Source organism: Maylandia zebra, linkage group LG11, assembly GCF_041146795.1.
Source record: "Maylandia zebra isolate NMK-2024a linkage group LG11, Mzebra_GT3a, whole genome shotgun sequence".
NCBI classification, from domain to species: domain Eukaryota; kingdom Metazoa; phylum Chordata; class Actinopteri; order Cichliformes; family Cichlidae; genus Maylandia; species Maylandia zebra.
Window position 1 is genome coordinate 18,026,707 of NC_135177.1, and position 26,530 is coordinate 18,053,236.

Below are 26,530 nucleotides of genomic sequence, written 5' to 3' on the forward strand. Positions count from 1 at the left end.
GCTTCACTGCTAAGAGAGTGCGCCACGCACGTGACGAGCGCATCCACCCGCGCACAAAGAAAGCGCTTATCAGACCAGCGCACACTCTTAAATAATAAGACATGCAAATAAGAGCGCAAAGTCCGCTGCAGTGTGGACAGTGTGACGGCGGTGCGCGCGAGCAGTGCGCGTAACCGCTCCGCGCCGGTTGGGCTGGAGCGGTGATTGTGGAGAAGACCCGAGAGTTTTGGTAAACCCGCATCGTGGATGAGGAACGCAAGTGAGAAGGGCCTGCTACGCGACTGTGCCATCGGACTATGCCTTACCCAGCTCCGGAGGAGAGCAACAGGCAAAGCATAGGGCGGGAAAGCGCAAGGCGACAAGGAGAGGGGAGCAGGCGGGCGTCTCGTGTGCGCTCCGGAGATGGAGATGACAAACCGCAGCCTGCACGGCGACTCCAAAGTCGACTGCGTGAGCTGCGATGGCCTGATCAGCCGAAACCGTGGGGACTCCGCAGACGTGTCGGTGCCACTGACACTCCCCGGGAAACGGACAACTCACATGGAGGGAGACGACCTTTACAGACTCCGAGACAGAAAATTATTACTGGAGGATAAAAAGCGTCTGTGCGCGTGGACTCTGGGCACCGCTCTCTTTGGGATACTGCTCATGATAATCCACGCAGAAATATGTCCCTATGTTTACACTCCGGTAGGTTTAAGACACGAAACACGTCAGTGTCTTTCAGACATTATCTCCACACCGAAATGCACAGCTTACATTTGAAATTAAATTAAATGTTTAACCATAAAACTTTATCTTGTATAGTTCGCTACCTTCTGTGTCAGCTGCCGCCTCTTATTATGTGGATTCATGTGAATATTTTTCTTAAAAGTTCTTAAAGCCCACGCTAGAAGTGATGTGACACATTGCTCTTTTGCGCATGTTGTAAAGCGTTTAAATGATAGCATCTTTAATGATAGCAACTTTGCATCTGCAAAGTTAGTCCGTTTGTTCAGCCCTTCTCTGGAAAGAGCAGACAAAGCTCTGACAGCAACATTAAGCTCACTTTCTATTTTCAGGAGCTTACTTTTTTATTGTTTGCCCTTGGACTCATGCTCAAATGCTAAATGAACAAATGAACACTACTGCTTCTACCTTAATTCAGAGGAACTAAAGCCTGTAAAGACTTGTTCCACTGCTGGCAAGCAGCACCTCAAATCAATGTCAACCTTTTAATAATACACACCTAGATTTGATTTTTCTTAGAAGCACATTTCAGGACACAGCTTTTCATGACTAAATTCTTGGTTAACAAACAACACTAACCGCTTGCAGCTCCAGCAGCATAATCTGCACCTGGTGTTTGACCATCCGTGACCCGTTAATTAGTTAGTTCATTTCCAGACAGTCTATTTGGTAGCACAGACTCATGATATTAAGATGCAGATCTCAGTGGATAACAATGCCAGTCTACACAATCAGCGAATGATTGAGAAATTATGATGGTGAAACTAAATGTACTGGCATAAATATGAGTTCAGAATTTCAGTTTACAAACATGACCCAAGAACAGGTGCTGTTCAACTGCTCCTAACAGCAGGCATCGGCTTTGGTATGATGGAAATGCTGATGCACTGGAAAAGTGTTCTCTGCCCACAGTAAAAGCATATTATTTTGGAGAGGCTTCAGTTCTGATTTAACCATAGCTTATATAACTCATGCCAGGATTCATACTACTTTTTGTAACTTCATGCAGTGCCAAAGTCATGAATGTGAGCTGCACCATGGACTCTTTTGGGGGGGGGGGGGGGGGGGGGGGGGGGGGGGGGGGGGGTTATCACATAACAGCAGCGTTAATCAAACATAGCATCTATATCTTTCCCTGGAAGTGCACCATATAATATTATTTGTTTTTATGTCATTTTTATGTATGCTGCAGCATATATTTGGAGCGGCTCTATCAAAGTTAGCAATCGTCTACAAAGTTGTATTCAAGCAAACCTTTTTCGTGGTTATGCACAAAAACAAAGCTATTTATGGAACCTTTTTCCACATTTCACCTCTTCCCCTGCAGCATGATTGTTAACAGTACTTCAGGCGATCTTTCCACATCATTTAGTGTATAATTAGAGCGTTTGCATGGCTAGGCTAATGGTCTCTCTGTCTTGACTAAGGTTGTTCTAGTTGCCAGGGGGATGCACTTTGACTTGAATGTGACCTTGTGTCATCTTTTCTGCTGCTTTTTTAATTAACTGGCTTTTACAGTTTGAAACAATTTACATGCACCGAGACTGAAAATGTGAGCATTCGATCATTATTGCAGGCATTTGAGTGATTCTGAGACTACAGGTCAAAAAGAAAGTTTGTGACAGATTGGTCCGCCTGAACATAAATGGGAGATTTTTGTCTCATACAGAAAACATCATTTGGTAGACAGCCCATACATTTTTATAGCATCCTATTGTTGTATCAAACAGCACCTCTCACTAATCATTACTTTGCAGATTATATTTAAACTTAGTCAAAAGCATTCCATGTGCCAAGCAGGTGAAAGTCCTGATAATGAATGTCAATATCATTATCACAACTTTAACGTGGCTATATTTCATCCACTGACTACACAGACGTTTGTTTTTTAAACTCATCACAGCAAAATAATCAGCAGAAATGGATCATCTGATCAAAGGTCAAACAAAATGGGGAGAACATTTTTTTTTCACACACGCAGGGCAGCCACATTTGGTATCCGTGTCCCAATCCCCATAGTGGAAATGACTTCTGTGTGAGCTTTGCTTTTGCTTGATATGGGTCAAAAATGATGTAAATCTTTCTCTTTTTGAATTTGACTTATGTAAATGTAGGCTGTGCAAGCCAGATGTGTGGGTGTGCTGCAAGTACTACACATCCTGTTCTTAAAAATGATGAGTTTAATGTTTCGGTGGTTGCTTTTCCTGTTTCACTTTTATGAATCTACATTGCCTGCAAAGTAGCTGCTGATAGCGAACATAGGTTTGCATGATTATGCCCTTTGCACTAAGAAACTTGGGAAGTCACTGGCATTCTTTGAAAATATGAGTACACAGCATGCGTATATCAACAGGATGAGCTGGTGGTGAGCTTCAGGCTTGGTAGGTATAATGTAGACATCAAACAAAGGAGGCAGCTTGATTAGGATGGATTTTATTTTGTTTGCTGCTTCCCTTTATTGGGATGGTAGTTTGGAGGTTAGTACTGTTGCATTATGGCAACAAGGTCCTTGCTTCAGATACAGGGTGGGCATGGGGTGGCTTTAAATTAACTATAGGTATAAATGTGAGCATGAGTGATTGTCTGCAACCCTGAACTGGACAAGTTGAAGAAGATAAATGGATGCTTCCCTTTCATTTGGTTGAAAGTTTTGAGGTAATTACTATTATTTCTTTAAACATTTGTTAGCAAATGCTTTAATTTTTTCGCCTACTCTTGATTTAAGACTTACCCAGTAAACATTCACTTTATAATTTTCTGTTTCTAAATAGTATATTCTGAACTCATATGGGCATATGGCACAACAGAGAGATTTCAATGTATATCACCAACCAGACAGCAGGAATGTAAAAAACAAAATGAGATGAAGAGGCAGTCAAAACAAAGCAGCATCTCTCTGACGTTAAGAATGCAAGATTTTTTTATTTTTTTTTACCTTTTCCACTACACTACTTTTGATCTTGTCTGATATTCTTTGTAAACCCACACTTAAATTTATTGCAGAGAATGTACATGAACGTTAATGAAACCACAGTGGCTAACAAACCAAACTCGAAAACTAAAGTCAGATGCATGTATTATTACTTTGGAAAGTATTTATTTATTACAAAACTCAACCCAGACCGCTGACTATTGCGCTAGATATAGTGTTTTGTTTTGTTTTTTTATATTGTTTTGCCATACCTTGGGTGGCCTGTTCTGGTGACACTGGATCCTCATTTGTCCAAGACCATCTGTCCAAGTCTGTTAACCCAAAGTAGGTTAAACAGGAAAATGTTACAGAAATAATTTTAGAAACTCGGCACGAAACATGCTGTTGAGCTCTGTGTTATGGTGTGTGGTGAAATGTTGAGCTTTTGCGGGGTCTTCTAATTAGTGCTGGATGAATCACAGACGTGATGTGGATGCTACGGGAGAGACTGTGGAAAACAATGTACCTTGCCAATGGACGTCACACCATACCACCTACACACTCAACTCGCCTCAAGTTTGAAAGTTTGTAATTATCTTTTTGTCAGTAAAACCACACTGAACTATGCTTCTTGTGAAAAAGCAAAAAAGCTTCCACTAATACATCACCTGCACTGACATGTATGGCTCAGCATTATAGACAAATATAGGGCCTTTTAAAACTGCTGAGACCAAGGTGATTTGGTTTTTGATTCATCACGTGACACCGTCTCAATTTTACGATGGAGCAAAGCATTATGGTGTGAGTATCTGAGCCTGTAACTGCTTGTTCCGTGGAATGGAAAGTATTTCATTACAAGCACACATTACTTTAATTAAGTGGTTTTGTATGTATTTTTTGGAGTTCACTGTAGAATCAGTAACTCCTTTTCATTAGGACTAATTACTGTAAATTATGTGAAGCTCATTTTGGAAAGAGTCAAAAAGTAGCCTGCAATTGTACTGTTATGTAACAGAAAGACAAAAATTGTTCAATATAATATATTATGGAAAGAGAAATTCCAACAATACATTCATCATAAACAAAAAGGGGGCTAATGTACATTTGAGAAAACATCAGATTGTAGAGACTGATTGGTGACCATGCAAAGTAACAGAAGTGCAGCCATTATTGGGCAGTAATAAAATACATGCAGTTTGGCTAGTAGCTTTTTGATTTGTTTTTACTATTTTGTAGTTGTGGATAGCATTTCGTGTTTTATAAAGTTGAATATCTTAGGTCTAGTATTATTTTTTTAACCTGGTGAGTGAAATACTCCCATCTGGGCAGTTTCTGGAAGGCAGGTGTTTGACTGACAGCCATTGTATACAACAGCAAAATGGTTATTCCTACTCTTTCCCAAGAATAGTGGGGAATTTTATTTTTTATGTTTGTTTTTGATCATTGAACAATTTGGCACTTTTTTCCAAACAAAGCAATTGATCGATCCCTCCACTGGCATGAAACCTTTTTTTTTAAATTATACTTTGTGAATACAATCCTAATTCCAAAAAGGCTGGAATGTTGTGCAATATGTAAATAAAATCAGAATACAAAGACTATGAAACGTTTTTTTTTCATGAAAAATGTTACCTCGTTTTGAATTTGATGGCACATCTCAGAAAAGTTGGGATGCAGGCAACAAAAACAGCTGGAGGAGCATTTTGCAGCTAATTAGGTTAACCACTAACAAGTCAGTAACATGACTGGACATAAAACAAGTCTAATCTTAGAGAGGCACAGTTTTTCAGTAAATATGGGCAGTTGTCTACAAATCAAAAAAGAGTGGCTACAATGTTTTGAACATTTCAGAATAACGTTCCTCAACATAAAATTCTAAGGATGTTGAATATCTCATCATGTACAGCATGTACAGTCATCAAAAGAATGTGAGAATCTGGAGAAATATCTGTGCTTAGGGGACAGAGCATCTATTGTTAATAAAATATCAGTTTATGAGATTTACAAATCATTACATTCGGTTTGTAGTTACGTTTTACAGGGCCAATCTTGGAATGGGGGTTGTGTTTTATTATTATTTATGTATTTTTTCCACTGTGATGGACTTATGACATGTCCTTCTGGTGTCCTGTGAGAGCTGCAATAGGTCCCAGGCTCCATTGCAAACCTGAGCTCTGCAAGCATTTAAGACAATATATTGATAGATTTTTTTTCAGATTTTTTTTCAGTGGATTCTTTAGTTTAGAAAGATGAAAGGATAAAATTTACAGTGTCACACAGCAGACCAAGACAAAGACGTGCGTTCTCTTCACAATGCCTCAGAATAAATGAATTTTCCTTAGATGAAACAAAGCCAATCCCCGTTTTGAAATCAAAAGAAAAATGTCATATACAGACTGCACCAAGGACAAACTTTTTTACTGCAAATGGAAGAATTTGACTCTACCTGAGGAGCATGTTAACAGTCTGGAACCCATACTGGCTAACAGTAACCATATGTAGCAAGTTTCTGTCCGTTGAGAGCTCTTATTGTGTCTTTTCTTTTTTTTTTTTTTTTGTGCATATTTAGACCAAGAAGAAAAGAATGTTCTGATATATATTTATATATATATATATATATTAGATAATTAAAATATTGTGGTTAAAAGAAACATATTACAGCAACTTTTAAAAATTATTAGTTATTTATTTTTCATCTTTCATCCCTTTATGGTCTGGTTTGATGTAATTTCAGGATATTGTTTTTATTTTAGGTGGATTTCTAGTAAAATGTTGTTTTTTTTTTATAAAACAGGTGGATGAAGGAACACTAAAACATAATTTCAGCAAATAATTTCTCATACTCTAGACTTAAGAAGTCACTTGGATGAGTGAAGAAACATTTCTCCCACTGAAAACGCTGTCCACATGAAAAGAATCCACTTATTGGGTTCTCATTCTCTAGGTTTTTTTTTTTTTAAATTAAACTTCATTCTGCACACTTAATACTCAACCTGGCCTGGACATGGCACCCCTGGCACACTGGTTTGTGTGCTGTGACATGTTTTTCAAAAAGCTGGTTTCCTATTTACACTTTGGCATAATCAGATTGTTTGTTGTGGGTTTTCATGCTTTTTGAAAAAACTGACCTGATTTCCAAGTCATTTAAATATAATTGATAAAGACAGGAGAGTTTAATGCACTAACATTGCATATCAATCAATCAAAGCTTTATTCGTCACATGCAGGTTGCCCTGCAGTGAAATGCCCCCCCCCCCCCCCCGACCTTACACATATAGCACAAACATTACATGGGGATACAGGTCGGAGATTGGCAGAATCAGAGAAAAAACATTGAAATGTACACTACAATGGGGAAAGTACAAGAGGAAAAAAAGAGACCCCTACTCATGCTATGCTTCCATGGTAGGACAACATGAGAACAGGAAACAAAAAAACTCCTCTGCACAAAAAAGCACATAAATGTCCACAGCACAACATTGTGAAGACATGACAAGCCACAGGGGTGGGTGGGGGGTGAGGAGTAATCTGAAGCGAACACAGCAGCCGCCCTGCACAGCGCTACCATTCCAGCGCGGCACACAGACCCGCCGTGTTCCCTCGCAGGAAACAAGCATCGAAGGCGTTGGAAAGGGAGGGGGGATGAGTGAGTGCCTATCAGTGTAAGTGTATGTGTGTGTGTCCATAGTTCAGCTGAGATATATGTTATTAATGATATAAATCAATGGGGTAAAAGAAGAAATCAAAGATATATTTGGTGTGTGTGTGTCTGAGAGAGCGTATATTCATATGTCTTGATGCATTCTCAATCATCCAGGTAAGTAAATCTCCAAAAGTTGATTCTGTTGAACAGATGAACAGAATCAACTTTTGGAGACGTGTGTGTGTGTGTGTACTTACTTTAAAAAAGACTTCTTATTATGGACAGTGGGTGCCGTCATATTGCCTGCTCAGGCTCCTCAGAAGCTGATAGAGTATGTCCTAATTTGAGCGTTCACCTTCCTGCTCCGCTATCTGGCCTTCCTCCACCTCATCTCCTGATAGCTCTAATCTGACTCTCCTTCCACAATTCTGAGTTTAATCTTTTCTGTCTCTCCCTGCCCTCTTCTTCCTGAAATAGGCTGAAAATATGAGGTATTAAGTTCTGGGTAATATCACTGGGCATTTCTGAAATTCTACTAAATCAAAGTTAAGACTAATTGATGAAATGATTTCGTTTATGGGAGTAGAATCACAATATCTGCAAAAAATGATCACTTAATCTCCCTTGTGGTCATAAAATGTAGAAGCTGCAATTCCTGTTATTTTGAAAAGAAAATCCATTTGCTCTGTTTGCCAAACAGACACAAATATAGCATCAATAGAAAGTGCATTATGTCCTCTTGACATTGCAGCAGGACTCGTATAGATTGCATAAATGGCCTTTGACGTAGAAGTCAAGTACTTGATTTGCATGTAAGTGTTTTCGCTCAGTGCTACAGAAGGGACTAGCAGCTATCCAGTTCTTGGACTATATCAAACCTTGATATATGAAAACATGAAAAGCAGTGAAATTTTAGACATTGCAGAAGAACAGCTGTGTTTTCATCACTCACGGTTCTGTTTTCTCTAACTCTATCTGTTTTCTTCTCAGGGCTCAAACATTGCATTGATCATCAACTGCTCCATCAGCCTGTCAACTGGGTGTCTTCTGATCCTCATTATAGCTTTCCATTATAAGGACATCCAGGTGAGTATGCTTTTTATGTTTTTTGGCATCGCTTATTGAACTATTACTTATTGTAATTCAATGTAACTCAGCATTAGTTTGGTTAAAATTCAATTTTTTTAGAGATACTTAAAGGCAGCTTTTTAAAAAGCCCCTCTCAGGCCATGTCTGGTAGCCTCAACACTGATTGTCTGTGATATTTGCTGCATGCAGGAAAACCCCAAATAAAAATCTCAGCCCACACAGGCATGCGCAATATTGCAGCTGTAATGTTTTTCCAGTCTACGTGGCTTGCTGCCGATTTGTGTGGGAATTTAATATACATGAAGGGATTTGGTTGAAATTAAACAGAGTAAACATTCTTTCATTTCCCCTCTTGCACAGTCACAGCATGCATGTTTAAGAGTAGTAACAACAACAAGTACAGAAAGAACTGTGTGTCTGTTTTGTAACAGTTTCTTTCATTTTTGCCTGCTGGGTTTGTATTCTTACCTACAGAGTGTTTAGTTTGGTCATAAGTCGCGTGTATCTGATACAAGAGGGGTACTGTCCAAGTGTGTAGAGGAGATAAGGAAGGACAGGCTTAGGGTGGGGACTGATATAGAGACAGTGTGCAGTGATGCATGATGTAACTGGTGTCAGAAGTGGCAGGCTAAATCATTCAGACTGTCTCAAAGTGTCTTAGTTGGTGGATTAAAGACAAAGTAATAATTAACAAAATGATGAAAGAGGAAGTTCTAAGAATGTCCCTGCTTCACTTTCTTAAACAAAATAAAGCTGCAGATTGAAGAAGTGGAAATATCTGAGTCACAATTTCAATACACATTCATAGTTCATCTCACAGGCTTCTGTCAAATATTTCTGGTTCAAATCTTTAGCGGGCCAAAAATAATTTTCTTATCATTTCCCTTTTAGCACAGCCCAACTATCGTATACTTGCAATCTTTCCCGCTTATAATGCAAAGTATGCATGTCGTAGTAATCCACATAATGAGATTATACTATGCGTATCCCAAAGTATTTTGTTCTTTCTAACAACTTTTTATTCCCCATCATAACTTTGCTGAGGCAATTGATAGAAATGGAAGTCATATAGTTAAAAAACACATCAGCAAAATGAAAGCACCCTGCTAATGTCATTAGCAAATATTGTAGGCAAATTCAATTCAGTTTAGTTTTATTCATATAGCACCAAATTATAACAGCAGTCACCCTCAAGTGCTTTATATTCTAAGATAAAGGCACTTTCATAATACACAGAAACCACAACAATTGGGCGACCACTTGTGAGCAAGCACTTGGCGACAGTGGGAAGGAAAAACTCCCTTTAAAACAGGAAGAAACCACCGGCAGAACCAGGCAGAAGAGAAAAGAAGAAAAAAAAACAGACTATGGAAGACAGCCAGAGATGAACAGTAACTAATGCTAACTAATGAGTAAATGCAAAGTGATGAATAAACATATAGTAAGTGAAATAAAAATGGAAGATGAAGCTAATGACAGAAGCTTTGGAGAAAAAACATCACAGATTTTATTGACACCATATTTACATACCATCATTACATTAATTGCATATCCACTGTATGAGAAGAAGATGCAACTGTAATGTTATTGTCTTCCATCTCCAACTGCACTTTGATCAAATTCCTTTCTATTTTTACTCTTTACTGTCCTTCCTCATCTCTCAGCTGTTCATCATTGACCACAACCAGGTGGACTGGCGTATCGCCATGACCAGCCACAGGATTATTGTCATCACCCTGGAGCTGTTAGTTTGTGTTATCCATCCTGTTGGATCATACTGGGGGGTGGGCCTCCATGTGAACTCCTCTTCCACCGTTCCCACTCCATCTCCACTGTGTGTTTCCAGCCACCACGGCGAGACCCTGATGGACATGGAGCTGCTGTTATCAGTGCTGATGTTCCTCCGCTTGTACTTGGTGCACAGAGCCATCTTGCTGCACAGCAAAGTGCTGCTGAGTGCCTCCTACAGGAGCATAGGCTCACTCAACAATATCAACTTCACCTTTCGCTTTGTTCTCAAGGTACTGATGAACAAACACCCAGCACGCATGCTGCTAGTCTTCATCCTGTTCTTCTGGCTCACTGTGTCCTGGATGCTTACACTGTGTGAGAGGTATGAAGCACAACTGAGACTTTGTGTAATCAAACTGATTCATAATCGCATTAAACTGATTTTTCATTTGCACGAATGCAGGCATTACAATAACGAACCAAAGATTTTCAATGACAAAATGAAAGTTTTCTCATAAAAAAAAAAAAAAAAAATTAATTAGCTCTTTTTCTTAATCTCTCTTCCATCTTCACCCAGGTGTCAACTGACTATTATACACAGAAACACCAAAATGCTCTCCAGTAGTTTAACATTCCTCTTCAGGGTTTGATAGTCAGTTTGACTTTCTGGTTCAAGATGGATTTCCAATAAATGATTTCATAATTCTCCCCTAACAAAATTCTTTTTGACGTCTGCCAGCTAAATGTCAGCCTGATCCTCTGCAATCTGCCTGGCTGTTTAAACAGCGTGAGGTCATTTGTTCGTTTGAACCTTAATGGGAGGTTTGCCTTCAGTTTTCCACTTCTTTCTCGCATTCGTGTATATTTTGACATTTTGATTTGTCAGAAGTAATAAAAGAGCTTATTACTGATAGCAGATAATTTCACCAAATCTGTCAACACGCAACCATTATGCTAGCTGATTACTAGATCCGTGAGCCAGACGGATAAAATGATATGTTATCTAGCTGTGAGGCTTCAGCAAAGTTTATATTGGGCTTGTACTTTTGATGTTTTACAAGTTTATACTGGTTTCGACTTCCCGAACTCCTGAGTGCTGTAAAAAAATCTGCACTGATAAGGCGGTTTGATTAGTACGCCACACCTTCATCAAACAGACTGTGTTTGAGATGTTAAGAAACAAAATGAAGAACCTCAGAGAGTCAGGGAGAGTGTCACAAATAAACTTATCCATTGCATCACTTCAGCTCTTAATTGTATTTGGTGATTCACTGAAATAGTTAAATATAAGAAGGGATTTAGCCTGTAACTGTATCTATAAACAGGTTTCTGGATTAGACTGATATTAGTCAGAATTATCAGCTGCTACTTATACTTATACTCCAGAGCAGTTGTTGAATAGGATTAGAGAACTAATCCTATTCAACAACTGATATTAGAAAACAAACAAAGAAACAACCATACATACAAAAAAAAAATGTTTTCTATCTCATACAGTTTCACAACTGGGGGTGGGGTTAATTGTGGTAATGTTTATTTTTTAACTCAACTAATACCTCTTTATAATATGTTTCATTACACTTCAGTCTCAGTGCTACGTTGTTTCCCCTGCAGGCAGACCAAAGAATCAACAGGCCATATGGATACAGCGCTGTGGCTCATAGCCATCACCTTCCTCACAGTTGGCTATGGGGATGTGGCACCCAAAACCAACTGTGGCAAGGCAGTGTGTCTCTTCACTGGAGTCATGGTAACTAAGCTGATTTGAGAAAATGTAGTACTGAAAATGATTTTAGATTCACATAAAAACTAAGGGCATACTGAATAAAATAAAACACACAATGCTTGTTCTTCATCAAATGATTGTTTTGGCCTTGTATCAGACAGTGTATGAAAAAGGGAAAAGTGTAGCATCTTTAGCATAGCATCTTTATTTTTAATGCACTTTACATCCAACAATGTTGGCCAAAGTGCTACAAATATAAAACAAAGAGAAAACAGTTTAAATTACATATAGAATACCTTAAACTTAAAAAAAAATAACAATTGATAACAAACATATTAAGAGACATCAACAAGTCCTGCTGTGTACAGTAAGGCCCAGAAGTATTAGAACAAAGACAAACATGAAGATTTTCAGCTTTAATTCCAGAGGTTTAACAAAGGTATTCCATGAGGAATCACAATCATTTATATACAACTTGATGAACTTGATGAAGTTAGACTGCCTAAATTCTAGCACCCAGTCGCGTTCAAAGTTTGGTGTTTGTGAAGTGTGCAGTCTCATTTAGATGTTTAATCTGGCAAAGTTTAATCTGGCTTTATTGTTCTTGAGTCTAACCAGTGGTTTGCACCTTGTTGTAAATCCTCTGTAATTCCATTCAGTGAGTCTTGATATTAGACTTTGTCAGTGTCTGCCTCCTGAGGACTGCTCTAGATGTTGTGAAGAGGATTTTCTTATCGATGGTAATAATTCTGTAATCATGCACTTTAGTTGTTAGTGGTCTTTCAGGGCATTTGCTTTGTTACTGAGATGACCAGGTCGTGCCTTCTTTTTAAGACTGTAGCAGGATGTTCACAGCTTTCATTATCTCCCTGATTACTTTAATATGTTTTTTCAGCCCAATGATGGCCTCCTGTTTGCTGTTTACAGGAAGCATTCAGCAAATGCAAATTCAACAATTTGAATCAATTTCAAATCTGTTATCTGCTTATTTTGTCATGGAATAAAAAGGAAAAAGACCTAATTCATCTGAAACTACTTGGCATTCAATTTTCCAATTATTTTTGAGCCTCTGAAAATTAGGGAATGTGTATATTGTAATTCTTAAATTCCTTAATTGAATACTTTTGTTATACTCCTAAAAGTTTGTACTTCAGTCGCATCTTGACTGTTTGAATCAAAGAACTTTGTGGTGATGTATGGAGACAAAATGATAAAAACTGTCTCACTGTACAAACTGTTATCTCCTTACAGTAGCTGTGAGACAAAAACCCTCAATTCAATAGGGAGGCACAGGGAGTGGAGTTTTTTTAATCTTTGCTTTGCTTGTCTTTGTTACCACTGAAACCACCCGACACACTTTTGAGTGCAAAAACAGACAATAACACACAAAACCAAGAGCTTCTGTCACTGTTTTCACTTTGTCACACTATGTTGTCTCTAAATAGGTTGAATTTTCTGTTATCTTCCATTTTGTTTCATTTCTTCTCTGTTCTGTCACACTGTATTACATGTTGATTTCATGGATAGCATGAAATCAACATGCTATCCATGTTGATTTCACTGGAGGACTTCCTTTTGCGCAATTGATTTCATTCCTGTACTGTGATCTATTAGCATCTTTTATCTTCTGCTAGGGTTTATTATGTTTTATCGAATCCCTTCTCCGTGTATTTTAGCGTCATTTGTTCTACTTCATTCTACCTTCTCACCCTTAATGTTCTGTTCCACGTGTTTGTTTCATTCCCTTCTGTTCCACTGCAACAACTATTCATCCATTTTCCTATTTCATTTTTCCTATTTCATTTTCAGGTCAGTTCAGTTTGGTTCAGTTCACTTCTCCGCTGTTTGCAATCCAGCCTATTCTGCACTGTTCCACTAGTTATCTTTGATACATTAAATTCTTCTTGCTTGAATGCCTTCCTTCCCTTGTGTGTGTGTGTGTGATTTCGATTGCAGCTGTAAGTTGACGCAGTGTACTTCTGCAAGACCTTGATATTACCAGGCGCTCACATGAAAAGACTGAGGGAGGGAAGCTGTCAGCATGCAGTGTACCCTGTGCAGTTGCACAAAGATCTATGTGAAGTGTGATGGCTCTGCTGAGTGTGCCATAGTGTCTCAGAGAATTACAGCCAGGTTTAAGGTTTTTCATGTGTAAAAGAGCAAAAAAGGACATATATGAACATCTTAAAGTGAGATGTTTTTCTTAAAACAAGTTCGTTTTTTATGTTAATGCAAAAATGTTGGTAAGTGAAGACTGAAAAAAAGCTGGAGGGAAAGGTCAAGTGAGGGCAAGCAAGGAGTGGCTCCGTGTTTGAAATGGCAACACATTTTGCTGCTGCCTTGAATTCTGGTACAAGCAGATAAGAATCTCGGCCATGGCTCTGGATGTGGGCACAAGTCCGGTTTAGACACCTCTGTGACAGAGTGGAAAACAGTCCTCCCAATCTTTCCCTCTCTCTTTCTCCATCTCCCTTGTTTTCATTAAGTTCCCCCCTTATAAGGCAAAACTTTCCACCATATCCATTTTAGGTGGTTTATTGCCTTTGGCACCACTACAACAGGAGGGTGTGCCAACCTGTGCCTAGGGTTTGGAAAAAAATAGATTTCCCACTCCCATCAGCAGCTCTGGGAGCTAGAAACTTGGGGTGATACTCACACCTGTAATATGGTTGAAAGCTTCAATGTTCAGCACTTTGGCCTCTGTCCAGCTATAACTCAATTTGCAGCTGTTTTAAGGAGTTGACACCACTTTTTGCATCCCATCCCTGTGTGAGGATGGATCCAAGGAAAGAGTTTGTACCTCCCAGGTTTAGCAGACGATGTAATGATAGATATTTTGTGGCTGGTGGAATGAAGGATAAATATATCTTTCAGAACTCTGGCTCAAGCTTTATTGCTCATGCTTGGTCTTTCTCTCTCTCTCTCTCTCCTCTCTTTCTAATGCAAGCTGAAAAGTGGAAAACAGGTAAAAACTGGTTAACTTTTATCTTTATTCGTAATGGATATGAGTGCAGTGTTTTGTCTCTGTCTCCACTGATACATCTTTTTATAGATGTGGATGTGTTTTGCTTTGAGACCCATTCGAATATTCACCATCATTCTGTATTTCCCTATCCAGGAATAGCGCTAAGCTATTCTCAGAGGAAACCCACACTATTTTAGTGCCACTGAGGCCCGTCTAAGCATTGAACTTTTTGTGTAAATTTAGTTTTGATTTATTAGATGGAAGTACAAGGATCAACACTGAGTTTTCTGAAGAAGTTCTTTCCTTAGAGGGTAATGGACACGTAAAAAGACACGCTGGCCGCTGTCATTGAGCTTAACTTGCAAATTCAGGCTCATCAGTTTTGTCTCAGTATTCTGGATCAGTCTTACACAATCGCTGACGATCTGTTGAGACGACAACAAAAATACTAAAAGCTCTGTGTGTCTTGGGTTTTAGGGTGTTGCCTGCACCGCCATGCTGGTTGCAATCGTTACAGAGAAGCTGGCGCTGAACAAAGGAGAGAAACATGTGCACTTCTTCATGATGGATATCCAGATTTCTAAAAGGGTAAGAGCATGCAACAATTTTCTGCAAACCTGTATAAACACACAGTAATCAGCCGGCATGCCTTTTTTTATCAAGTTCTTTCTTTTTTGTTTTTTTCATTGCTTCTATTTGAAATATTCTGTAGTGGGTCATGTGACATTTGCATGTATGGGTCTTTTCTTGCTTATTATTCTTTTACTTCAAAGTTGATATTTGTGGTTTTGCTTGTTTTCCCCCTGGAATCGCTGCAAATCATATATCCTTTGGGCTACATGAAGTAGGTTAGTAGTAGCTATCGGTAACTGTTCATACCCACATTCAGTGTGCAGATTTGAGAACCATTTAATTTAGATAATCCCTCACAATGAACACCATGTCCGTGTTTGTTGCTGTCAGAGTCAATGGGACAATGTGTGGTAATGCAGTTGTAAGAACAGAGCAACTGGAAGTCTGTGCTGCATTGCCACACAGCATTGATACAACAAACTAATACACTTTGGTATGCTTTGTATACTTGGTATTCTGGGCAATAAAAAGGAACCCACAAGAAAAGGAGAATTTGAGTTTTTATGGTTCGAAATTCTGTGAAAGTTTAAAGAAAATATTGTTTACTAATAGCTAAATATAAATGACATCAACAGCTCTCTTGTCCAACAAAAAATAATCTTGATAACAATTTATGTTAATATAAAAGTGTAACACATACATTTTCTGAGCTGTGTTGAAGTTCTCATAAATAGTGGCTCTAATTTTTTTAGCATTTGCATGAAAATTTTTGTGCAACAATCCAATAAACATGTTGTAACCATCAATTACCCTCCCTCCCATCACTGGTAGCTGCAGTGTTGTAAGCCAAACAAGAGACAGGATAAAACGGATAGAGATGTCAGGATGGATGAGTCACTGCTTTCCATGTTGCATGCACGCTTTGGTGTTTGATTCCTTTACTACAGGATTGTGTGGGAAAAGAGAAGGGAGAACTGCCGGGCTCTTGATGTCCTTTTCAAGGCGTCAAACAGAGGAAATAATCTTATCTCTGTCAGGAAAGAAACTTGTGTCACTTCAGGCCTGTGCAGCAGCGGGCAGGAAACTGCTGACGCGTGTGTTTTGCTTTTAAGGGTGTCTGAAAGTAAGTAGGAGAGGAGTGTGGTTGCAAGTGTCTGCTTGTTGATGGGAAAAAGGGAAGTTACAAGAAATCATTTTCAGTGTCTTGGTAATACGCAAAAATGTGTAATGACTGACAGATTGTGCAGGCTTGGTTTAAAGCTGTGTTTTGTATAAAGCAGTACAGCTCCCCCCCAAACCGTGTAGCAATGTCTGACTGAAGTAGAAGCACTGCTTTGGAGGATACAACCATTTCCTCTCTCCTGGTGGCTGCATCCTGTCACAAGGTGCATCTTTATGCCTCGCTTTTGGTTGTTTTGGTTTGTGTGTGTGCATGTGCATGCATCCTCCTGAGCTTACTGGTGCAGTCCAGATTTACACTGATGGGAACAAGGGAAGACATCTGGATGCAAAACACTGACAACCTCTATTAATAACCCTCACAACAAGGTCGTAGTGACATCATCACAGGGTAGTTACAGTGATTTGAGCAGGAAGGTAAACAGACATGAATAGAATCAAAGAAAAAACAAAACAAAACAGGAGAATACAAGCGAAATCTAGAAATCTCAAGTTCCTAGTTTAGCCGTTATGGCCTGTATTATAAATATCTGTATATAAGACTCACTGACCATAACAGCCACTATCTGAAAACAGCATCATTGTACAAAAGGGTGGAACAGGAAAGGCTATCTGGATTTCATCAGCTGGCCTGGACGATGTGTGCTGTACTAAAATCTTTAAAAGTTAACAGTTAGCGGCTCTGCACGAATTTTATCAGTCGAACATCCAAAGTTGATCGATATGTGCTGTCACCACATTTCTGTATGTTTAAGCAGTCAGTTCAAATGTTTCTTTTCCCAGATCCGCCATGCTGCTGCTAATGTGCTAAGAGAATGCTGGCTTCTTCATCGTGCAAACGTGACAAAGGGCAACCGCGGTGAGCACAGAAAACACCAGAGATGCCTTCTGGAAGCCATCAGAGTGTGAGTTACTGTATTGCAAAATAATACCTTCAGGCGGGGTGTCTGCGTGCGTGTTTCAGTCTGTGTGAGGGGTGTACAGTATGTGGGTGGTGGTTTGTGTGCCTTACATGTGTATTTTATGGGTCATTAACTAATTGTCAACATGCTCGGAGTCACCAATTTAAAGATGCTAATTTAGATTACTAATTAGATTTGTTTGCCTCTTTTATGTGGACAGGATATGTGTGAACAAGTGTCTGTTCTTCCTGGCAAGTAAATAAATAAAAGGCCCCTTTTTTAAATGATTATTTGAAGTTTTTGACAATAACTGACAACTATTGTGCAAACCTTTCGGGAGATACTTTTAAGAAGAATCACTTTTTTTCCTCCATAAATTGTGTCTGCTTGTAATTGAACAAGTTTCTCTTCTAAGAACAAGTGGATTACACAAGACAGGATGTCTGAAACGCTGATCATGTGGTACATTATCCTGACAACAGCAATACATGTGTGAGAATATGTCAGCCTGTGTGAACGGGGTCGTACTTCCTGCTTTGAACTGTTCTAAACTATTATAAATAAACCCTGAGTGGAAAGTGTGAGAAGAAGGCCCCTCTCTACTCTAAGAGTAGAGACCAGGTGCTTGATTGCAAAATTGGTTTTCATATGTCTTTGTTAGCTGATTGTCTGGATTATCTATTGAAGGAACTAAATTTAGACCTTTTCCACATTCGCCGCAAACCTTCTAGTAATGTTTTATAGCATTTCAACAAACTCAGCATGACTCCTTTAATACTGAGTAATTGAATACTTGATTGTCAGAATATTCCTCAAATCAGAGTTTCTGTAAGTGTTTTATCTCAGTGTAGTCACTCATATTGGACGATCAACACTTCACAGCATTTATTTTGTTTACATTCCTGTGCCTCAGGATAGCATTTAAAATACGGTCTAATAAAATACAGTTTGAATTTTTCCACGTGTCTCAAAAATCACATTTACAGTTGTTGGGTTTTTTTTTAACTTCACAGATTTCGGCATTTACGCCTTAAACAAAGAAAACTAAGAGATTACGTCAGTGAGATGGTGGATCTCCCAAAGGTAAATAACAGCACATATGATTCACTGTAAAACTCCATTTATTTACACTTACAGGCCATTACATTTGGTATACATGTTCAGTCGCTCTGTAATGCAGATCTCTAATCAGCCAATCACCTGACAGCTACTCAGTGCATTTAGGCTTGTACGTCAGGTCCAGGCGACCGGCTGAAATTCACACCAAGCATCAGAATGGGGAAGAAAGGTGATTTAAGTGACTTTAAAACAGGGTTGTTGATGCCATACCGGTTAGTCTGCATATTTCACAAATCTGCTGTGATTTTCCCACACAGTCATGTCTAGGGTTTTCAGAGAATGCTCTGAAAAAAGGAAATATCCAGTGACCAGCAGTTCCCTGGCCACTAACTCCTTGTTGATGTCAAAGACTGAGCAGACTGGCAACAGTAACTCAAATCTCAAATAACCACTTTTTACAACCAAGCTATGCAGAAGAGCATCTATGAAAGCACAGCATGTTTAACCTTGAAGCAGATGTGCTACAGTAACAGAAGACCACACTGGGAGTGACATCTGCCAGCTATGAGGAGGAATCCGAAATTAAATATTGCTGTTTGGGGTTTCTTAGATAGAGCAGATAAATGCATACAAAAAAAACTGGATGATGAGATTTTAATTTGTCAGAAGTGAACAGGCACAGAAAAGGTTTCCATGAGGAAAAAACACATTAAAAAGACATCACCTAGTGAGAGTCACAAATGTAATTCTGGAGCGCTGTAATTGCTGGAATTATATGAAAATGTGCCCAGTTTCACTAAATAAGCCGTTCTATGGTTACCTTACAGTCAGTTACGGTCTAACAATCTACTCCTGCTTACTGACTGAGTGCAGCTGAGCCGCAGCATAAAAAACAAACAGCTTCAAACAAAACAAAAAGCGATCCAAATGTTTTTGTCTGATTCCCTCAAAATCACTGTCAATCAGTCAGTAATCCATACAAACTCTGCAACATACTTTTAAAATGTATCTGCACAGAGTTCAGTAACGTTAGACTTTTGGTTCTAGTTTGAACTCCAAGTGTGTTTTCTTTTCAAAGCCAAAATATTTGTGTTGTGTGGTGGATTTCAACAGATGCAGATGATTATGTGCGACCTCAGTGCCAACTGGAATAACTCCTATCGGGAGCTGGAGCAGCGAATCCTCTCCATGGAGCAGAAGCTGGACGAGCTGAGTCGCTGCTTCCAACAAACGTCTGATCTGCTGTCTCAGGTTGTACGTCACCGCAACCCAGAGATCAGGTAAACAATACTTACAGATGCCAGTGTCCCTGCACAGATCTGCTAAAAAACACACTGTAAGATGTCATATATCATACGTATATTCACTTTGGAGAATAACAAAATTCTTTTGTTGGGGTTTTTTTTGTAGGTGACACGACTGCACGCAGTTGTTAAAAACAGTCCGTAGTGTTTTCATCTGAAGTATCCACGAATCCTCTCCAACCAGAGCTGCTTTAGACTCTTAACATGCTGAACCACTTGGAGGACTGGCATACTCACTAAAGATCATCTTTTGGCCCCATTCTGAGTGTACTGCACAGTGACTCACTGCTGTTAAATTATACAGATAAAATAAGACCTAAATTCACTGCTGGGAAATCCGAGTGCATTTTCAGGAAATCTGCTGGGCTTTCAAGCAAAAGGATTGGTGACAGAGCCCAAGAACTAACCTGATCTCAGTCAAGGACTGTGGAGGATCCCTTAATCTGCAATAACATCAGATCTGTAAACTTCTATTTGCAAGATATTATTGATGCTCTACATTCCTAGCTTATTCCTGTGGAATAAGCCATTTTGCATGTTTTAATTTTTGCAGTATTTCAGTGTTAATCCAACCATTTTCCATCATCTGAGACACACAGTGTCTCAATAATTCATCACTGTTGTGCTCTCCTGTAGCCGTTTAAGTAAATCTTGAATGAAAATGTGTTTAACGGTAATAGACTTTGGTGAGTGAAGAGAATGAAGTGAATGTCAAATTAAACTTGATGAAAAGAAAGTTTTATTGCAAACTCTAAGTCGAAGGGATCCCATGACTATTAACTGAAACTTGCGTCGGCCACAGTTTGACGGAAGAAAAAAAAACATCCAACACTTTACACCTGTTGAAAATAAAGAAACTTCAGTGGCCTTATAAGCTCATCTTTTAGCAATCCAACTGCTCCATCTAGTGGACAATATTAAAACACACAACAATAATCATAATAATAAAAACTACACGACTTTCTTCCTGATAATTTCGGATTCTTCAGCATCTCAAAGGAGCATAACATTTTCAGCTGTATTAAAACAGAAAACAAGATTTAATCAAACCTCTGTACAAATGTCACTAATAAGAAAGCACTTTGTGAGAACAGCTGCAAAACTGGACCAACTCTCTCTCTCTCTCTCTGGAGGATTAACTGGAGTTTTGTTTAAACTTAATCCAGTGCTGGAAAAAAAGCCTCCTTGTTGGCTACCTTTTTTTTTTTTTCCATTTTATTTTATTTTTTTTAACTCCGGTAGTTAGTGTAGCAGCAGAAAAATGTATGAGAAACTAAATATGTAACATTTGCACATGGTAAAAAAACATGTTAATAACCATCTAAAACATGCTTATAATTCAAAGTCATTTAGAATGAGTGTGTTTATGTTTTTGCTTTATTTCTGTCACTGGAGGACACATGAATTAAACAGACTGGTGACAAGCAGGTGTCATGTGTGGCATATCTATTTTGATTTGTTGCTTGAAGAAATAAAAACGGATCTATTCGTACTTCTGTCACACCGTAGGCTTCTTCGGTTTGTTACTTGTCCTGTTTTTAAGCTGGTGCCATATGTATGCTGAAGGCCTGGGAAACAGTTCTCCGCAGTCACATGTGAAGGGCATTCTGCATGTTCTCTTGACTTTTCTTTTCCACGTGCAGCCAGAGGGAGGTTTTTTTGGAGACCCGCCCTTCAGGTGCTGCGCCAGGAGTTTAGCTCCTGTGAAAGTGTCCCCACAGCTAACACAGATGTAGCTTATGGCCTCCGCGTGCTGAATACAGTGTCTCAGGAGGTGCAGCCTGTGTTTAAAAGCTCGTCCGCATGGGCACTTGTGCGACCGGTGGCCTCGGTGGAGGTACCGGTGGCTGATGATGAGCGAGGGCTGCCGCAGGACAGCGCCGCACTGCCTGCAAGGGTAAGGCGCCTTGGAGCGCCAGCTGCTGTTCATGCGTTTCATCAAAGCCAAGCGATGGCTGTCATTCTCAAACATGGCTAGGATGGTTGGCATTGGTTGTGAGGGGGGGTTAAAGAGCGCACCCTCTTGGTATGTGTCCCGGGGTCTTGAAAGCACAGGAAAAGGGGAATGAAGGTTACTTGAAGGCGGTTGGTTTGGCTGAGCTAGGGCACCATTTGTCCCTGACGTTTGGCCATCACTGTGTGTTCCATTAATGGCCTTGCTCACGAACTTGGTTGACTGCAGCTGGATTTTTGTGCTCTGGGCTCCTCGGTTATCCTTTGCCAACAGTGATGGAGTAGTAACAGTGCATGCCTTGGTGCTGACCACTGACGTGTGAACTTTGGTTACGTGCTCTACTAAATATTTCTCAGAGGTAAAAAGGAATTTGCATATGTTGCATGCTTTCGGCATTGACTCAGAGCAGAAAAGCACCAAAGGCGATTTTCTCCCTTTGGGACACTGGTGGCTATAGTACAAGTTTTTGTGACTGAAAACTTGGCCACAGATGTCACAGGCATACAGAGCCAAGTGGTGTTTCTTAACAGCACTCTCAGTTAGAAAGGCCTTCTTGCACAGAAAGCATTGATATTTTACTCTTACGCCACTGCAGTGCAGCAAGTGGAGCTTAATTGACTTAAACGGACCTCTGCCGCACACAGTGCACATTACACTATTGGCAGCAGGAAAGGGTGCACATGTCGTTTGGGAATCTGGACAGTCTGAAAAATGACCAGAATCATTGGGAAAACTGGAGTTGGAGCGACCATTTGTTTCAGAGTGATCTGGAGGCAGTTTATTAGGTTTAGAGTGTGTCATGACTTCATCTTCAGAAGCAGAGCTTGTTGAATCTTCTGCCATGTCGGAATCACTTTCAGTGCTAAGATCTTCATCATCTGCACCCAGTATGTACGCCACACTGTTTTTAGGCATCTCAGGCTTTATATCAGCTCTCTGTTCAGACCTCAGTGCTGGCAGTGAGTCATGTTGAACAGTATCTGCATTTTGCTGCATTGTCTTCTCATTAGGAGAGCTGTCACTGCTCTGCCTCTTACAAATCAAAGAGGAATCTTCTTGGATAAACTCAGAGTCTGTACAGTGTTTCTCTGCATGCTTGTTCAGCTCCCAGACATTGCTGAAAGACTGATGGCATTTGTTGCAGACAGGTGGCAGATGCGCATTATCCAAGTGTGTAGAGAGTGACGTCAGGCGACGGAAACTAACCTTGCAGATGTGGCATGTGGCTTTGGTATTGTGGCTTTTATAATGTGAAATCAATTTCTTTAAGTTGTGGATGTTCTGCCCACATTCCCAACATTTTGATACCAGGTGCACATCTTCGTCGCTGCTCGAGTCTGCTGACATAACAGTCTGTGAATTTTGAACAGAAAAGACAAAAATCAGTTGAAATAGTCCAGAATATAGCACCTTGTTCCTGCATTTACTTTTATACCTGTGGCCCCAGAGACATGTGGACAATGAGTGGACTAAACATTCTGACATGGTTTGTAGTGATGCACTTTGGTTCGCTCAGAGTTCTCTTTAATTGGGCTTCTTCTGTTAGCCATTTAGCATGAAACCAAATCATGGGGAAAAGCTACAAGTTTACCAACTCATCAACTGATTTGGACCAGAGAAAACAAACCACAGGTGTGAACATGCTCCTAAGATTTACAAACACTGTCTGAAATGGCTCAAAAACAAATGGTTGAACCAGATTTTCTAATGAACCATACGTTGGTGAATAAAAGATGGACCGATGGCTAGCTCACAGCACATCAGTGACCGTGAGCTAAAGTTCAGCCTCACACACCTGCTCACATGGCTGCAGGCTTTTCGTTTGTATTTATGATGTGTGAAGACATAAAACATTGTATAGAAGAGACAGAAAAATACATCAATAAGACACTGAAATATTAACCATTGATGAGGCCACAAGATTAGAATTTTTACAGTAGCCATTTTAGTTTTTTGAAACCAGACTGATGTGAAATGGTAAATGTTAATGGCACTAATGGAAACCAGAATTAACTAAATTAACTTTTTTTTAAATCAGGTGATTTGCCCCCTGTTGGCCATTAGATGAGATGGTTCAATGAATGATTAAGGAACTTTAGCACTGGCTTCACTTTTCAGAACCGGAAGCTACATCTATCTTTTTTATTCAGTTAAAGAGCTTCTAATATGTCAAAAATATAGTGTATAGTTTTTCAAACTTATTGTAAAGCAAAGCTGCCCAACCTTTAAAGTATTTGTGGCATTTTTTTTTTATTTGCACAAGTTGGTAGTCTGTACTTGCAGTTTTATGCCCTAATGGAATTAAAGTTAGTTAACCAACTTCCATGCTTTATTTCAAGAAGAGCGCGAACCCTAAGGTAGTCAAGTGGCAATCTGTGAGGCAGAAAAATTAAGTCGTCATGGAAATGCTAAAAACTAAAGTTACTCTTGTTGCCAGCTGATCCACTTTCCAAACACTCTGGTATTAAAAGTCCTAAATTTGTTCTCAAAAGACAGGTAGAGAAAAACTGTTTCGACTTCCATTAGTTCCCCTGTTTACTGCAACTCCAAAATAATATGAATATTTTTGTAACTCAACATCGGGTGGAGCTAGAACAGGCATTTGCTTCCACATCCATCTTTTACGTGCAGTCTATTGGCTTCCACAACTAAATAAGTTAATAATAAATTAATATTTATAACTGAACAAACATTTAAATGCCATCTACATAGCTTAATATCTGTTATTATCTGGAAGCTTTGTTGTTGAGTAAACCAAGGTCTTGGCTAGAAAAAAAACAACAAAGCAAAACAAACACAAAGAAATTAAAATCACCCCCTAAAATTCAAGATATTACCTCTCTCCTGTGATGCTGTGACAAGTATGCACTTTTTCAAAGTACACAGGTTAATAACAAAAATAAAAACAATTCAATAAAATTTTTCAATACTTAAAATAAACATACTTTGTTTAGTAATGACTACTCTTCTCAGGCATCCACACTCCAGTATCACAGTGCCACTTTGCCATTGAACTATCAACATTTGCTGGAAGAAACAACACACGTTCTCTCTTGTGGCTGACTTAATACTATACTAGATGCACTTACCCCGTCCACAAATACCGGTAACAGCAGACGGTTCGTGCAACTCATTTACTGTGAAAATATAAGTAGCTTAACTTGGTATAATGAGCAAATCCAGCTGTAGGTGGGATAAAAAACAGGTCTCCATATTTCAAAGAGAAAAAGAACAATTCACTTTTACCTCGGGAAATCCTCCTGTCCTTTATGGCGTCCAAGATCGCTGTTCCGAACTCATCTACATCCGGTTTGAACCGGAAGAGATGAGCCTCCATCTCCCACAATGCATCGATGTGCTTTACCCACTGAGTGGACAAGCCAAGGCAACTCTAAATTATTCTTACTACAAATATAAATATTTTGCAGCTTGCTGCTGCAATTTTTAATCTACAGATTTATTAAAAAATAAATCTTTAATGCAAAGCGATCTCATGCTAAATTGCTAACAGAAGAAGCCCATTATTTATTTTATTTTATTTCATTAATTTTTATTTAAAGAAAATTATGAGACACCTTACTTTTTTCTTTCTGAAATCAAGCTTATACACTAAGAAACGTATTCCCCTGCATCTTCTCAATATCTCTTTTTATGCATATATGTTTATATGCATTTTATGTTAAATAAGCAGAGTGAGTGGATGCCTGAACAATGGAGAAGATTTGAAGAACCCTGGTGATGTTAGAGCTGTAGTAACTAAAGAGGGATAACGCTTATACCAGGAAGATATGGCAAATAGTATTTTAAGCTGGGTTAAGAAGAGAAGTGATGGTCAGTGAGCGGAAGTAATAATTTATGCATAGAAGGAGCACTACAGATGTGATGTTTGCCTAAAGGGAGGGTGTTACAGCAAACAAGAGGAATGAAAGTTTGTAGAAGCAAGATGGAATTCATGTTCGAAAGAGCGAGAGGCAGGTGTAAGAGTGCAAACTTGCAAAGAGTAGAGGTAGTCAAGGTAGATGAGCTTAGATATTTGGGGTCATCCATCCAAAGTAAAAGACAGTGCACAAGAGAGGTGAAGAAGAGAGTGGAGTGAGACAAGTGTCAGGCGTGATTTGTGTCAGAGAGAGGGCAGCAAGAGCAACAGGGAAGTGACACCTGTCATGATGTATGGCTTTAAAAAAAGAAAGACAAATAAGATAAATGAACCAAAACAGTTAAACAATGTGAAGCAAAGGAGAAGATCATAAAGATAGATTTTCCTTATTCATTTATAATACTATCCTTCCAGATGTGTTTAGATCAGTGTCATATTAAAACAGTGGGGTTTTTTTAATTACTAGTTGAAATTGAGATTGTGCTGCAAGTCCTTGACGATAAATAGATTAACTTTATAAATTAAACAATTCAATAGATTTTTTGGCTAGGAGCTGAGCATGCCGTTTTTCTTGTTTTTTTTATGAAGAGAGAAAAACAAAACAAAACACAAAATACTGCGGGTTTACTTAACCCGAGATCAATCCAAATGAGTGCATAATTAAATAGTCGAAGTCAAGTTTTATTCAAATTTTTAAAAATGTGACTCTTTTTTGAAATATAGATTAAAATGTTCTTGTGTAACAGCTTTATCAGATTTAATTCATTCATTCATTTAAAAATGAAGTCAAGTCAATAAAGTTTAATTTGACTTTGACTTGACTTCATTTTTAAATTAGGATGAAACTATGAAAAAAATCTGTTATACAGCTTTCATTACTGGGGAAAT

At 39.0% G+C, this 26,530-nt stretch overlaps 2 protein-coding genes across 4 annotated transcripts; one reads left to right on the forward strand and one right to left on the reverse strand.

Annotated features, from left to right (window-relative positions):
- Window positions 1-36: 36 nt before the first annotated feature.
- Window positions 37-21,235, forward strand: kcnn4 (potassium intermediate/small conductance calcium-activated channel, subfamily N, member 4). 2 transcript variants are annotated; one of them, XM_076889900.1, is made up of 10 exons: window positions 37-690; window positions 8,274-8,369; window positions 10,037-10,485; window positions 11,718-11,853; window positions 14,777-14,794; window positions 15,272-15,382; window positions 17,330-17,451; window positions 18,462-18,531; window positions 19,621-19,787; window positions 19,918-21,235. In XM_076889900.1, exons 1-10 carry the CDS (start codon window positions 403-405, stop codon window positions 19,919-19,921), a joined length of 1,461 nt encoding a protein of 486 aa, XP_076746015.1. In that variant the 5' UTR covers window positions 37-402; the 3' UTR covers window positions 19,922-21,235. The 2 variants fall into 2 exon arrangements, with proteins under 2 accessions (XP_076746015.1, XP_012780806.3); XM_012925352.4 differs by lacking the exon at window positions 14,777-14,794.
- si:dkey-79d12.4 (uncharacterized) lies at window positions 21,153-25,144 on the reverse strand. Of its 2 annotated transcripts, none has more exons than XM_004541585.5 (2): window positions 24,855-25,000; window positions 21,153-23,118 (listed from the first exon to the last, which is right to left on the reverse strand). In XM_004541585.5, the coding sequence occupies exons 1-2, from the start codon at window positions 24,897-24,899 to the stop codon at window positions 21,310-21,312; spliced, it is 1,854 nt and encodes a 617-aa protein (XP_004541642.1). In that variant the 5' UTR covers window positions 24,900-25,000; the 3' UTR covers window positions 21,153-21,309. The 2 variants fall into 2 exon arrangements, 1 of the variants encoding a protein (XP_004541642.1); XR_013100792.1 differs by lacking the exon at window positions 24,855-25,000 and adding an exon at window positions 25,012-25,144 and having other exon boundaries at window positions 22,979-23,118.
- Between the last annotated feature and the right edge of the window lie 1,386 nt (window positions 25,145-26,530).

What these genes read in the sequence shown, in the direction of transcription:
- kcnn4 (XM_076889900.1), top strand. Translation starts at nt 403, where the DNA reads ATGGAGATGACAAACCGCAGCCTGCACGGCGACTCCAAAGTCGACTGC. An exon ending in ATATCCAGATTTCTAAAAGG is followed by an intron (nt 15,383 to 17,329) that starts GTAAGAGCATGC and finishes TTCTTTTCCCAG; the next exon opens with ATCCGCCATGCTGCTGCTAA. An exon ending in CTTCTGGAAGCCATCAGAGT is followed by an intron (nt 17,452 to 18,461) that starts GTGAGTTACTGT and finishes TTAACTTCACAG; the next exon opens with ATTTCGGCATTTACGCCTTA.
- si:dkey-79d12.4 (XM_004541585.5), bottom strand. Translation starts at nt 24,899, where the DNA reads ATGAGTTGCACGAACCGTCTGCTGTTACCGGTATTTGTGGACGGG. An exon ending in TACCGGTATTTGTGGACGGG is followed by an intron (nt 23,119 to 24,854) that starts GTAAGTGCATCT and finishes CAAAATTCACAG; the next exon opens with ACTGTTATGTCAGCAGACTC.